Genomic DNA, 13,800 nt, shown 5'->3' with positions numbered 1-13,800 from the left:
ACTCTGAAAATGCTCAATCACACTCTTCTGCCCACTTATCATGAGCAGATGTGGTCAGAACAGGAGGCAGCTCAGATCACGGCTACCAGGAGATCAGAGGGCAGCCTGAGAGCCAGACGTCTTGCAGTGGGAGCAGGAGACGTCTTGCAGTGGGAGCAGGCATTGCATGGGTGACTTCCTTTTCCTCTGCTCAGTTTAAACAGAAGCAGAGACCCAATCAGGTCATGCACTAAGCTCCAGAGGCCCCAGGTTTGTTCGCACCCGCCCACAACCAGGTCTGTCAGTGTTACACTTCTACCTCCAACCTTTGTCTGTTCAGCTCGGCTTTCCCCTGGTTTCCAACCTGAGAGAGGGGCTTTCATTAGACACTTATGACACTCTGTCTTGGCCTGCTTTGTATTTCTGGTAGTCTCTCTCTTAATGGCTAATTTCCCCACAGTGGCAGTGTAGTGGGGCAGTGGCCCCACCCCCATGTGAAAGTGGGCTAGAGTAGCCCAGGAGGTGGCGCAGGCTGGCAGCTAATCAGGAAAGGGCTTACTGAGAGCCAGTCAGGGTCAAGATTAGAGCCAGCCAATGAGGGCTAGGCTAGGCCCTATATAAAGGCTGCCTAAGCAAGGAGCAGGCATTCTGTCCCAGACCTTCAGAGGGGAAGGTCTGTCTGTCTCCTGAGTGAGGCGACCAGCCCCTGGGACAGCACAGTCCTGGTCAGGCTTGTAGGAGCAGAAGGGAACTCCAGGCTGCTATCTGCCAGGCTGCAGACCCTGAGGGAAGGGGCTAGCTGGTGCGAAGGGGCCGAAGGGCAAATGGCCCAGGGAGAGAAGCACACAAGGGGAGAGAATGAGGGCAGGAAGGTTGCCACCAAAGGGTTCCTGGGTTGGGACCCAGGGTAGAGGGTGGGCCTGGGTTCCCTGCACTCCCCTTATCCAAACACCTAGGCAGTGGGTATGGTGATAGTGGACTGCACCAGACCCCTGACACTAGGGGTTAGATTTTAGGATGTGGTTGACCATGGTGGCTGGGGTGCAGAGACCCCTGGAAGGGAATGAAACCGGAGCAATGGGCACTGCTGGAGGGCAGTGTCTTGAAGAGGATACTGCTGACTAGGAAGCAACATGAGTCCAGATACCAGCGAGGAACAGACAATTGATGGGACACCCCCGGCAGAGGGTGCTCCACGAAGGACTGAGCTAATTCCCAGAGTGACCAGTGGGAGGTGCCATGTTGGTGAGTCCCAACCCGATCACAGGCAGTATTTATCTTAATGGCTTCCCATAATATTTGCATTATTGACAAATTTCCTTTGTTTTAACTTCAATTTATTTTTTTTCCCAATTGTTCAAAAATGTCATCAAGCAGGTTAGAATCCCCTTCTCCATCGTACTTGTTAAACACAAAGCTGCACCTATAGGGTGCATGGCAGTCACCTTCCTCATTAGCAGCTGCTTCCTCTTCTGGTGCAGTGCTCCAAGAAAAGATTCACACTCTCTGGCTAAGCCCAGAGCCTGCTGGAGTGTCTCTGGCCTCCTTTCATTCATCTTGATCGTCAAGTCCAAGTCCAGCTGAGCATCTATAAATGGTCCATTGCTAATTGATCCTGGAAGGCCACGGTGCTAGCTGAGTATGTCAGGAATGCCAGTCTCCGCAGGTCCTCCACCACTTCTGGTAAGGTTACTTCTTTCCCTCTCCTAGCTCTTAGCTGTGTCCAAGCCAGCTCAGATTGATGGCAAGCTCCAAACCATGTGTCAAGGGCTTGTGCCAGGTTTGGAAAACTCCATCTCTTTTTCTGGGGGTAAATTCTGAAGCACCATCAGCGCTGGGCCACCCAAGTTGGCTGCAAGAACACCCACTTCCCTCTTTTCTTGCCAGCCATTCATTGTGTTTATGATGCTGAACTGAGCCTAGACATGGGAACCACAGAGACAGACACCTGCAGGAGACTGTCCCCTAAGAATGTGGAGAAAATAGTTTGTTTACATGAGAGGAAAGTCAGACCCACTCCATGGATTTATGCTGTGGGCAGAGCTGAGGGATGCAGTCTTCTTCTGTGGATTCTGACCCATTCCTTAGTTGGGAGAGGGGTAATACCTCAGCTGTAACAAAACACACAGACATCACCAGTTACAGGATGAGAAACATCTGATGCTGGATTCTTTCTGTTCATACCTGTCAGGGTGCAAAGCTGTTCTGCTGTCTATGTTCCTGATCAGTGAGGAACAGTGAGGATGTCTCCATATTCACAACCATACTCACCACAGTCATATACGGAGGCTTTGGGTCAAAGGGCCCTGCTGGTGCAGCAGGGATGTGTTAGGGGTTGTGTTCTGGGTAGCCATGCAGGAGAGGAAGCAGACTCAGCAGAGTTGCTACCTTACCCCAGTCACAGATGGATGTCACAGTTGAGGAATGGGTGGACCGTTGGCTTCCCCTCCCGCAATGCACTTGGCAGCAAAGCTGTGGTGATGCACCAAGGAAAGTTTGCCCCATCTCCAGAAGAATGGGGAGACTAGAAGGGACTATAACTTGAGCAGTTGCAATCTCCCTCCCAGTCTGTGTGGGGCAAGTCAACAATTCACTGCCCCTTACTCTGTGCTCATGATAAAGCTGTGACCGCCCCTGGTGATTGAGACAGGACTGGGAGCCACCCAATGGAGTGTGTCATGGTGTGAAGGTCAGAGGCTCTCACCGTGTCTGTTTGGCACCATCTCCCTGGGCTTCCTCCTGTACTGTATGGTCACCCAGATCACAGCACAGACTATGCACAGGAAGGTGGGGACGATCAGGAACAAGGGATAGAGGATGTTGGGTTGGGTTCTATGCAGGAGAAATACAATAGAGACTGTCAAGCTCTGTAGATTTGATGAGACTCCTCCCACTAATACATTTCCTGAGGGCTCTCTGGGCAAAGGTGCAAACAAAGCTTCATTGGCGAGAAGGAGTAGCACCCATCGCCTCAGCACCCTGTCCTTATACTGCACCCCAGCGCCCACCTCTAGTTATTCATTTATCCAGTCAACAACAACCTGATGTGACTGGACTCAGCCAGTCCCTGTCTAGGGCTTCTCTACAGCTGGAATTGCCATTGTTCTTCATGTTAACCCAGCCCTACTGAACCTCCAGGTTCTTGCTGATGGAAGCAATGTTAGTTTTTCTATGGGATGTTATCACCAGTCATGCCATTATTCTTTGTTCCTCTGCGCATGGGGAGGTGATGTAATGGTCACATCTTGTGATCTCTTAGCTGGCCTTAGAAGTCTTAAAACTCATTGATAAGTCTGTGAGTTGATTATTTCGGGAGTTGGGGAAGGGACAAGAAACAAAGTGGGTTTCTGTAGGATCATGTAAGGGAAGTTGGATCCCAGCACCCACAGAATACTCTGGAAAGTTACTAGGATCCAATGGAAAACCTCACTAGCATTCACTGGCTGGAACTCCTGAGATGCTGCAGAAATCTTGCGGGGTGGGAAGACAGCTGAAGGACCCTACACGCAACTGCTGACTGCACCAGGGGGAAGCCTACAGACCCACTGAAGTATGAGCTCTGGAACGTACTGTGCTTGGATGTCACTTCTGTCCAAGCAGCTATTACTTGAGGCCGTAAATGGGCTAGATACATGGCTTCTAGTGGAAATCCATGTGAAGGCAGGAGCAGCTGGCTGGTCTGTTTCCTGTGGTGCCTTTTCTGTTGAGATTGAAGAAAGAAGAGCTGCAGCTAAAACCAGAAATTCAACACAATTAAAAACACACACAACCACAGACAATGTCTCCTCCTTCCTAAACAGAACCTTCAATGCATATCATCATGGAATATGTTTGGCATGGCAACAACACATTGTCCTGACCCACGTCAGAATCCAAAGTGTTGCATTTTGTCAGGGCTCCTGAGATCTAAGGCCTTTGTACCAACACTTGGAGCGGAGGGAGGCTGAGCTGTGTATGCCTGTGTGGCTAACTTAGCTAGCCTGGGAATGTGTCTCTGACTTTTCCAGGATAGAAGTGTTTTCAGTGAGACAGGCATCCACAGGAGCCACGGTGAGTCTGGCCAGCACTACTCACTCCTTATGTTTAATAATCTCTACAGTGGTGGTGTAGCCATGTCGGTCCCAGGATACTAGAGAGAAAAGGTGAGTGGAGGGAATGTCTTGTATTGGGCCAACTTCTGTTGTTGAGAGAGACAAGCTTCTGAACTACACAGAGCTTGTTCTTGGGTCTGGGACAGTCATTCCCGGTCTGAACTTGTATGTAGCTGTGCCACTCGGAGCACCTTTCCCAGCCCCAAGGAAGAGCTCTGTGTAGCTTGGATGCTTCTCTCCCCAACTGAAGTTTGATCCAACACATTTTTTTTTTTTTTTTTTTTTTATAATCTAGTGATTTCCCCCTCCCCCTCCCCACATCTCATTTACATGCTCCGTGTTTCTCTTCCCCCATTTGGGGAATTGTCCCCACCCCCAACACACCCAACCCCGTGAAGAATGACTCCCCCTTCCTTTGAATAATTTCCTCCCTGTCCCCCTGTGACATTATTGATATAACCTGAGACCATATAGGACCTTGGTTGCAACCATGTTCTGTAGTGGCACCAAATCTTATGTTAAGGGGGTCATATAAGGTGTCTAAGACCAGGTTATGGGTTGCTGGTTATGATTATGCTGTCTGTATGTATCATTTTGTAGTTGAAGTTATGAGTATTGGCTCTATACCAGGGGTAGGCAACCTATGGCACGGGTGCCGAAAGCGGCACGTGAGCTGATTTTCAGTGGCACTCACACTACCTGGGTCCTGGCCACCGGTCGGGGAGCCTCTGTATTTTAATTTAATTTTAAATGAAGCATCTTAAACATTTTAAAAGCCTTATTTACTTTACATACAACAATAGTTTAGTTATATATTATGGACTTACAGAAAGAGACCTTCTAAAAACGTTAAAATGTATTACTGGCACACGAAACCTTAAATTAGAGTGAATAAATGAAGACTTGGCACAGCACTTCTGAAAGGTTGCCGACCCCTGCTCTATACTGTCTGTATTTCAACTTTGTGCTGTGCTTCTGGGAGACATCCCAGACAAGTTGGTGTTAGCTCTGCCTAGCCTGCTTGATGGCCCATTAACACAATTGGCTCATTGAGAGGAGGCAGATGCGCCTTGTAACTCAGCAGGGTGTGCAGGAACTTGCCCATGTGACTGCAGACTCCATTTTGCTGTAATCTTCCACAGTAAGAACAGAGAGGTGTTCTTAGACCAGGAAAAGCCTATATAAGGCCGATGCCTCAGCTCAATCTTGTCTTCAGTCCTGCTTCCTAATTCTGGAGGGACTTTGCTACAAACTGAAGCTCTGAACAAAGGACTGATGACCCATCCCAGCGGGGGATGTACTCCAGAGACTTGATTTGAACCTGCAGTTTACTCCATCACCGCTACAAGCCTGAACTAAGAACTTTGCCATTACTGTATGTAATTGATTCCATTGAACCAATTCTAGCTTTCATCTCTATCTCTTTCCCTTTATGAATAAACCTTTAGATTTTAGATTCTAAAGGATTGGCAACAGCGTGATTTGTGGGTAAGATCTGATGTGTATATTGACCTGGGTCTGGGGCTTGGTCCTTTTGGATCGAGAGAACCGTTTTCTTTTATTGGGGAGTTGGTTTTCATAACCATTCATCCCCAGGACGAGTGGCACTGGCAGTAATACTGGGAAACTGGGGTGAAACCTAAGTCCTCTTTGTTTGACTGGTTTGGTTTGCCTTAGAGGTGAAAACCCCCCCAGCCTAGGGCTGTAACTGCCCTGTTTAAGCAATTGGTCGTGAATTGGCGCAATCAGTTGGGTCCAGCCAGAACCACATCGTCACACCCCCCTTTTCTCCTGCCCCCTCTCTCTCCGGCTAAGGCAGAACTGCGGGTGGGGGCTTGGCAGGAAAGAAGAACTTGGTTCTGAGTGGCTTTAGGGCCTTGGTCAGGAGGAGCGCTGCATGAAAGGTGTTGCAGGGCTGGAGTTCCTTCACCACTGTCCTCAGCTGCAGCTGGAGCCCTTTGAAGGAGGCAGCAGCCGTGTCCCTCTCCCCTGGGCTAGAGGAATGTCTTCAGAGCTACAGACAACCCTTCCCCACGCCATCCATCCCACCTCCAGCTCCCCCTCTCCTGTCACTGCCGTGGGGGTGCAGAGGAAGGCTTTACCTGGGGAGATGATGACTTTGACGGAGTCCCTGGGATTAGGGAAGCCAATCCTGGCTACCCCACAGAGGTAAGTCCCTGCATCTGCCAGCGTCAGGTTCTCCAGGGTTACTGTGATAACGCGCTGGGTGTGATTGTCACGGATGGAGACTCTGCCCCACGTCTCCTCAGCCTCCGACCCCATGGTCTCAAAGATGAGGTGATTGAAACACAGCACAACTTTGCGTCTGCACCAGAATTTCGGATAAGCCTCATAGCCTGCCCCGTACTGGCACTGCACAGACACCGAGCCACCCAGCTGGCCATGCGCTGTGCCAGGTCCTGTCACTGCCCAGCAACCTGCAAGAGACAGAGCCAAAGAGAGAAACTGAGAATCCTTCTAGCTGTGAACAGTAATACAATGCAGCCAGTGCTGGGGGACAGCGGATTGTGGGTGATGCTTGAGCATTTGGAATGTGTGTGTGCAGCAGGAGGGGCAGAGCTGGGGAAATTGGCAGGGGCAGGGTCCTTCCTAGCCCCTGTTGGCTGGGGGTTATTTTAACTCAAGGGAGGACATGCTGGAACCCTGCAGGAGTAGGCATTGCCATTCAGAGTTGCTTTGTCTTTACAGTAAAATGAAGTAAATTAGAAAAAAAACAGATCTATCTCATTATTTATGGCTGGAGACTGGCTGGACATCACTCCTTCCATACAGGTTGCTCATATCCAGCTTTACCTTCTCTTCTCCGGGGAGAGAGACAAAGCATTGGCTTGTCCCACCACCAGTGACAGTTACTGAATCAAGGGGAAGCAGCGTCTCTGCACAGGGACTGCAGATTCCACAGGGTCTGGCTTCTGAAGTTGCAGAGGGGGGGACAAGTGGGGCAATTTGCCCCAGTCCCACAGGGGCCCCCATGAGTTTTTCGGGGCCCCTGGAGTGGGGTCCTTCACTTGCTCCAGGGGCCCAGGAAAACTCTCGCGAGGCCCAGGCCCCAGGAGCTGCTTCTGCTCCGGGTCTTCGGTGGCAATTTGACAGCCGAGGGTCCTTCTACTCTGGGACCCGCTGCTGAAGTGCCCCAAAGATCCGCAGCAGGGGGTCATCCCACCCTGGGACCCGCCACTGAAGTGCTGGGTCTTTGGTGGCAATTTGGCAGTGGGAGCCCCCTGCCACCAAAGATCCTAGGCCCCCTGAATCCTCTGGGTGGCCCTGTGAAGTTCATGTCTCTAACCTTTTCAAAAGCTGACTTGGGAGCAAGAGCAACTCGCGTGCTCCACGGCACAGGCATTTACACCAGTGCAAAGTACTGTAAACTACTGTCATGCTAACATCATCGCCTTTTATACCCCCTTTCATTGACGTAAATGCCTATGCAAGGTGCAGGGCTATGGTGACGTGGGCCCGTCATTCTGTGCAGGGGTGGTGCCCACATTAGCTAACGGTAGGAGCTAGGATGCTTAACTGCAGCCATCGGTTAATATCTCAGTGTTGCAAAATCCAACTGTTCCAAAATCAGGTCAGTCCCCACCCCAGCCCCCAAGCATAACAAGGGTTTAGGAATCAGCAGATTTTAAACAGAATACATTGGTGGGTCTCTTTTCTTGATTTTCTGGATTTGAGCCTTTAGGCTGCATTTGGGGCACTTTTTCAAGGTTTTCCTCTGCAACCACAAGGGCTAGAAACAGTCTCAATTTTTTCTTCAAAGAGCTCTGAGATTCTCACACATTCACATGACTGTCTGGGCTGAATATTAAAGAAAGCAAACTGATACCACAAGACTAGACCCCATTGTATCTTCTCCACAGAAAGCTTTCTTAGGATACAGATTTCAAATCTTTACTTCCCTGCACGGTTTGCAAGCTCCATCTCCGGTAGGCTGTAACCACTGCAGAAACCTATCTGGGGCTTTCCAGCTCTGACAGAGCTTGTAAACTGCAAACCCAATCACTTCAGTGTATTTCTAGCACACCCCACAGTGCCCACATCATCCTCACCTGGGAAAAGAATCCAAACCAAAACAGGGACAATCCTCATGGTCCTGGTATCCTCGGCACAGGACTCGCTCCCTGGGAAAATCAAGTTTCTCCGTGACCTCTGGGACCCTTCTTCTTTTAGGCCAGTTGACGATGAAACCTGGAGCCTCACTGACCAGTTCTATAATCTGAAGTTTCTAGATCTCTCAGCTGCCACACTTCCCTTTGAAGAGGCTGGTGTTTCACTAGGGAAGGAAATTGCTCCACCGACCATGACGTTTGCTATTTGCATTTGGGGGGGGGACACCCAGCATGAAATGTGACTTATACCAGAGACTGATGGGAAAACTTTAGCCACAAAATACACAGATCGTATGCTGGTGGATTTCTGAAAAAAATGTTGCTAATTGCTACGCAACCTAAGGTTTGGGTCACAAACTGCAATTAGACACCCCTGGTGCCACTGCAGGGATCCTCAGCGAGAGAGACCCTGCTGGGGCTCGCCTGTGCTAGCTGACTCAGGCTAAGGAGCATGGCTATGGGGCTGTGTAATTGCGGTATAGACATGCGGGATCATGCTACAGCCTGAGCTCTGGGACCCTCCCACCTTGCAGGGTCCTGGAACTCTGGCTCTGGCTCCAGCCCAAGCCTGAACGCCTACACTGCGTTTAGACAAACCCTTAGCCTGAGCCCTGCGAGCCCAAGTCAGCTGGCACAGGCCAGCCACAGGTTTTTAATTGCAGTGGAGACAAGTTGTTCTCAACCTGTGGCCCAATCAGCACACAGCTGTGGCCCATGTGACATCTTCAGGGCCATACAGATAGTATATGTATTGTGTGGATGCAGCCCACGTAACACAAAGAGAGCTGCATATGCGACTCACAATGGTAAATAGGTTGAGAACCACTGTTGTAGACATAGATAGCTGATGCCTCAGCTAGTATCTGTGTGTCTACATCATTTATTATTTCTCTATGGCAGCACTGATATTGTCCCTTCCCGCCCCAAACATTCAAAAATCATGTGTAGTCCTCAGCAACCATGAGATTGACTTTAAAATCTCAAGAATTTTGGGTTCTTATTTTTAATCTTCCATTTTTTTGAAACCTTTGCTGAAGCTGGCGAAGCTTGTAACCTGTGCAAACCCAACACTTGCATTGTATTTCTAGTGATCCACAAAAAGACCATGTCATTCTCACCTGGAAAAAGAATCCAAAGCAAAACAGAGAAAATCCTCATGATCCTGGTTCCCTCGGGGATGAATCTCTCCTTTGGTAGATCTGGGTTCTCCAGGAGATTGCAGGGACCCTCTTTCTTTTGTGAGAGTTGAAAATGAAACCCCAAGACTTACTGACCTACGGTGTCAAGTTTTTAGATCTATCAGCTTCCCCACCCCTCTTCCCTTGAAAAGGCTGCTATTTGACCACCGAAAGAAGCTGCTCAGCCTATCTTCTAAGGTGATTGGTGTTTGCTTCCTTTTTTTAAAAAGGAGAAGCGTGATTAAAGAAAATGCCACAATCAGTGAGAGAAAAGCTGGTCACAGTTTTACTGAGTGCCATGCTAAGACTTTGTCTACACCACAGTTCAGCGGCTGACATAGCTACAGCGATTAGCGCCGAACTGGTGCAAACCCAGGCCTGCCAACTTCAAGCATTCAAAAATCACATGATCAAAGCGTTCAGGCATGTGGCTCTCATATCCAGGTACCAACATGACTACAACAAAACAGCAAAAACCACTAAGTGTCAAGATATACAAAACAAATATCCTAAAACTAGAAAGGATTTGTTGACTTTAACTACTCATTCACTAGTCCATTTGTAACAAGCCCAATTCAGAAGTTTGTGTTACTGAATTTTGACTGTAACAAGTTCTCAAGCAGCATTTTTCTTGCTTTCCCTAGTTGTAAATAATTTAATTATTACTGATGGAAATATTTGTGGATTTGTATGTGTACAGTGAAATCAACAGCTAATTTCTAAATTATCCGCAAAAATACCCTAGAGTTTTCAGGTGCCTAAATATCCCCTGGAACCATGGTGAAAGTTGCTTCCCCTATCCGCACCAAAATCTGAACTGGCCCCCCTGAGTCAGGAGTGACCAGAGGGCTGCAGAAGGGCCATGGGCTTGGGCAAGATGCAGCCTCCGACAGCACAGAGCCTGCCTTGAGCTGCAGGCCAAGCACCAGGCATAAGGGGCAAGTGCAGCTGGGCCAGAAGCTAAGGGAGCTGCCAGTGGTTCTGCAGAGCAGCTGATTGGGGAGGAAGAACCCCACCAATGGATGAGTGACCCACCCAATTGTTTTAGCTGCTGTGTTTCATTTCACAATCTGATGCCATTCAGAAATCACGTCTTCCTTCTGCGCGTCCTCTCTTAGCGTAAATGTTTAATCTAAAATAACTCATTCCCCGTGTAGCTCTTAAAGGAAGTGCTTTGCCAAGGACTGATAATGACAGTTCCCTTTGCAAGGGGCAGAGACAAGAGCCAGCCCTGCACTCAGGGGAGCAAAGGACTGAGCAGCTTCCTTCATGTGCCCCAAGAATGCGTGTTGTCCCCTAATCTCTCAAGACTCCAATTCCACAGCTATGGAGAGTGGAAATCCCTGCAGTAGATGATTCAGAGTCCATCCTCTTTTACTGGAATGCTGGAGGGAGAGAACTTCTGCTTTAGATCACTTACCCCCTTTTAAAAAGATTACAAATCCAAAAACATGAGTAAAATAAATCTTTATGCAGTTTGTTAATTCTGCAGTAACAGATGGGCAAGAAGGAGAGGCTAGCCATAAATGATCCTTTCTCGTGGCATTTTATTAAACGAGCTGGCTAGAGCAGATCAAAGACAAGTTCTGTCCAGACAGATCTGTTGTTCTGTGTAGCATACTGAAGCTGAAATTTGTTTTTGCCCAATCATGTGATGTCACATAGTGTGAGAAATGCAGGGGTTTTTGTATTTCAGGAAATTAGGAAGGAAACAGTGTTGCTGGTACCTAAAAAGATGATGTCAGGTGCACAGAACAGGAAACGAAAAGCTGAGAGAACGACGGCAATGAAGAAAGATGCAGACACAATGAAAAAATACTTGAAATCTGCTAACAGTAACCTGTGCAGTAGTAGCGAGATGGTCACAGCAAACAAACTAGTACAAACAAAAATAAACACAGCAGCTTCCCCAAATCTAGGAAGGGGTTAAAAAGAATATTCAACAGTAATATGTGTGCTTGCAGTTACATCATTCATCCAGTAGGTGACTGTGTGAACTGTACATTGTCCCAGAGAGGGTGTGGGGCTGGGTAAACAAGCAGAGAAGCTGGGACTCAAGCTGCGTGGAAACCTGTCTCCCTGCGCCGTTGTGTCTGTTTTCTTTCATAAATGTCTTTGATTTAGGAAAAAATGCGATACCATTAGCGTGATCCCGAGCCTGATCGGTTTCAAAATTTGCCTTTGCTGCTACCAGAGATTCAGAGAATCTCTGAATTACAAGGGCAAATTCATATGCTTCAAAATATATATCGAATTGAACAGTGCCTTTCCTACAGTTTATAGAGTGTTCACTTGATGTAGTGCTTTGTCACTAAAACTGTACAACAAGCCTATCATATTATTACCATGGGAATGTTAACGTTTTTATTGCTGTTTAGCTTAGGATTGTTACTGATGTTGTAAAAGATGTGATAATACTAACACCTTCTATGTTCATATTAACCATGCATTGTTGTTGCATCCCATGAAACCCATAAGGTTGAACTATTTGATCTAGAATCAGAAATACAAAGTTTTGATGAACATGAAGGTTTAAGACTGATAGTTATGCTAGAAGCACAAAAGGGGGGAGGGTGGAAGTGGGTGACGGAAATCACAGACATCTTAGTCTTCTAGGAAGAGCAAGAGGCAGGCTAACTCTAACAGCTAATAACGTGAGACTTCCAGGCAGGGCCTGGGCGAGTGGAAAAGAACCGTAAGAGAGGTTGTTTTGACCTTGTGTTAGATACGAACGGAACGCAGACTAAAGCAGGAACTGCTGAGAAAAGGGATATCAGGAAGGAATATAGATAAACAAAATGCGGTTGTTGATCATTACTGTATGTAACACAAGGTGTAAATGCTTGCCTTAATTGTCTGTCTTTTGGGAGACTTGCCATTGTGAACTCTCCCCCTTGCAATATTGCTTGAGAATGAACTGCCTCTGACATGTTGCAACCAAAACAAGCATGAAAGACTGTTATTCTTCCATAACTACGATTCAATGTGTGACAATTTTGGTCACACTAATGTTCCAGTAATTTAAGTAAATAAATACATGGAATATTTCACATTATCTCAAACAGAAAAAATTCTATCTGGGGCTCCAGATGCATTTGCCAAAAACTAAACATACAAACAAACTAGTACAGACAAAAATAAACACAGCAACCTCCCTAAATCTAGGAAGGGGTTGAAAAGAATATTTGACAACGTGTGCTTGCAGTTACATCATTCATCCAGTAGGTGTCTGTGTGAATGGTACATTGTCCCAGAGGATGTGGGGCTGGGTACCCAACAGACAAGCTGGGATGCGGGCTGTGTGGAAGTCTGTCTCCCTGGGCAGTTGTATGTTTTCTTTCATAAATGTCTTTTGATTTAGGAAAAAATGTGATACCATTAGCGTGATCCCGAGCATCAATGCACAAATCCCAGCTCTTAGTACCCCATCTCCTCAGGAGCCTGGTAAATGAGATGGCCCTTGCAGTGTCAATAGGTCTGGGACACTCTGGATCAAGGGAGAAAGGGAATTCCACGTACAGGATCCCTTCTGGAGAACACCTGCTGGCAGCTCCCATATTTCACCTGAGGTCACTGTGACTATTTAGAGCCCAGCTGACGCAGGGGCCGCCTCTATCACTGCTGACTCTGACCCTGTGTTTGGTTCTGGGACTTCAGTGGAGTTACATTTGCTTACACCAGGTATGAATTTGGCCCTGGGCTCTCCAACACTCTGATAAGAACCTAGATACCCTAGCCTGGGAAACATAGAGACAGTCACCTCCAACAGACTTCATCCTCTGAGAATGTGAGGGAAATAGCTTCACTTGATATGAGAAGAAAATCATGGTCTGGGATACTTTGTGCAAAGCTGGAAAATGAATCCTCCTGCTGCTGCTTCCGATCTGCTTCTAAGAACTAGCAAAGAGGCAGTTCATGAGCTGCAAGGAAAACAACGACACCACCGGTGACTGGAGGAGAAACACGTCATACTGGGAGTTTTTTGTTCATAGCCATCATGGGGTGAGTCTGGTCCTAGGAATTCCTGACCAGGGCTATAGAGCAGCGAGGATGTCTCCCTATTCACACACAGACTCATCACACTTCTATGTAAAGGTTTGGTCAAATCATGGCCCTGCTAGTACACCAGAGAGCCATAAGGGGTGCAACTTAGGTATCCATATAGGAGATGAAGCAGATGCAGCAGAGCAAAGGACAGGTAGAAGGTAAAGGTTGGGAACTGGGTGGATCATTGGCTCCACCTCCCCAATGAACCTGGCAGTGTAGCTGAACTGATTCACCACTGGAAGTTCTCCGCATCGGTTATAGGGATGGAGCAAACTGCCAGGTCTGAAGCTGGGGGGTGGGGAATGGACAGGGGAAGAACAGAAGGGACAATGTAACTTGGGCAGTAATGATCTGCCTCCTAGGGTGCTCCAGGGG

The 13,800-nt window shown here is 47.9% G+C and overlaps 1 protein-coding gene across 1 annotated transcript; it reads right to left on the bottom strand.

Annotated features, from left to right (window-relative positions):
- Positions 1-1,326: 1,326 nt before the first annotated feature.
- On the bottom strand, positions 1,327-9,397 carry LOC116827514 (CMRF35-like molecule 5). Its single transcript, XM_032785108.2, has 6 exons — positions 9,319-9,397; positions 8,141-8,212; positions 6,173-6,508; positions 3,550-3,709; positions 2,684-2,811; positions 1,327-2,090 (listed from the first exon to the last, which is right to left on the bottom strand). The coding sequence occupies exons 1-6, from the start codon at positions 9,356-9,358 to the stop codon at positions 1,987-1,989; spliced, it is 840 nt and encodes a 279-aa protein (XP_032640999.1). The 5' UTR covers positions 9,359-9,397; the 3' UTR covers positions 1,327-1,986.
- Positions 9,398-13,800: the final 4,403 nt, after the last annotated feature.

The sequence above is a fragment of the Chelonoidis abingdonii genome, chromosome 13, assembly GCF_003597395.2.
Source record: "Chelonoidis abingdonii isolate Lonesome George chromosome 13, CheloAbing_2.0, whole genome shotgun sequence".
In the NCBI taxonomy this organism is placed as follows: Eukaryota; Metazoa; Chordata; order Testudines; family Testudinidae; genus Chelonoidis; species Chelonoidis abingdonii.
This window is presented reverse-complemented; position numbering and strand designations above follow the sequence as displayed.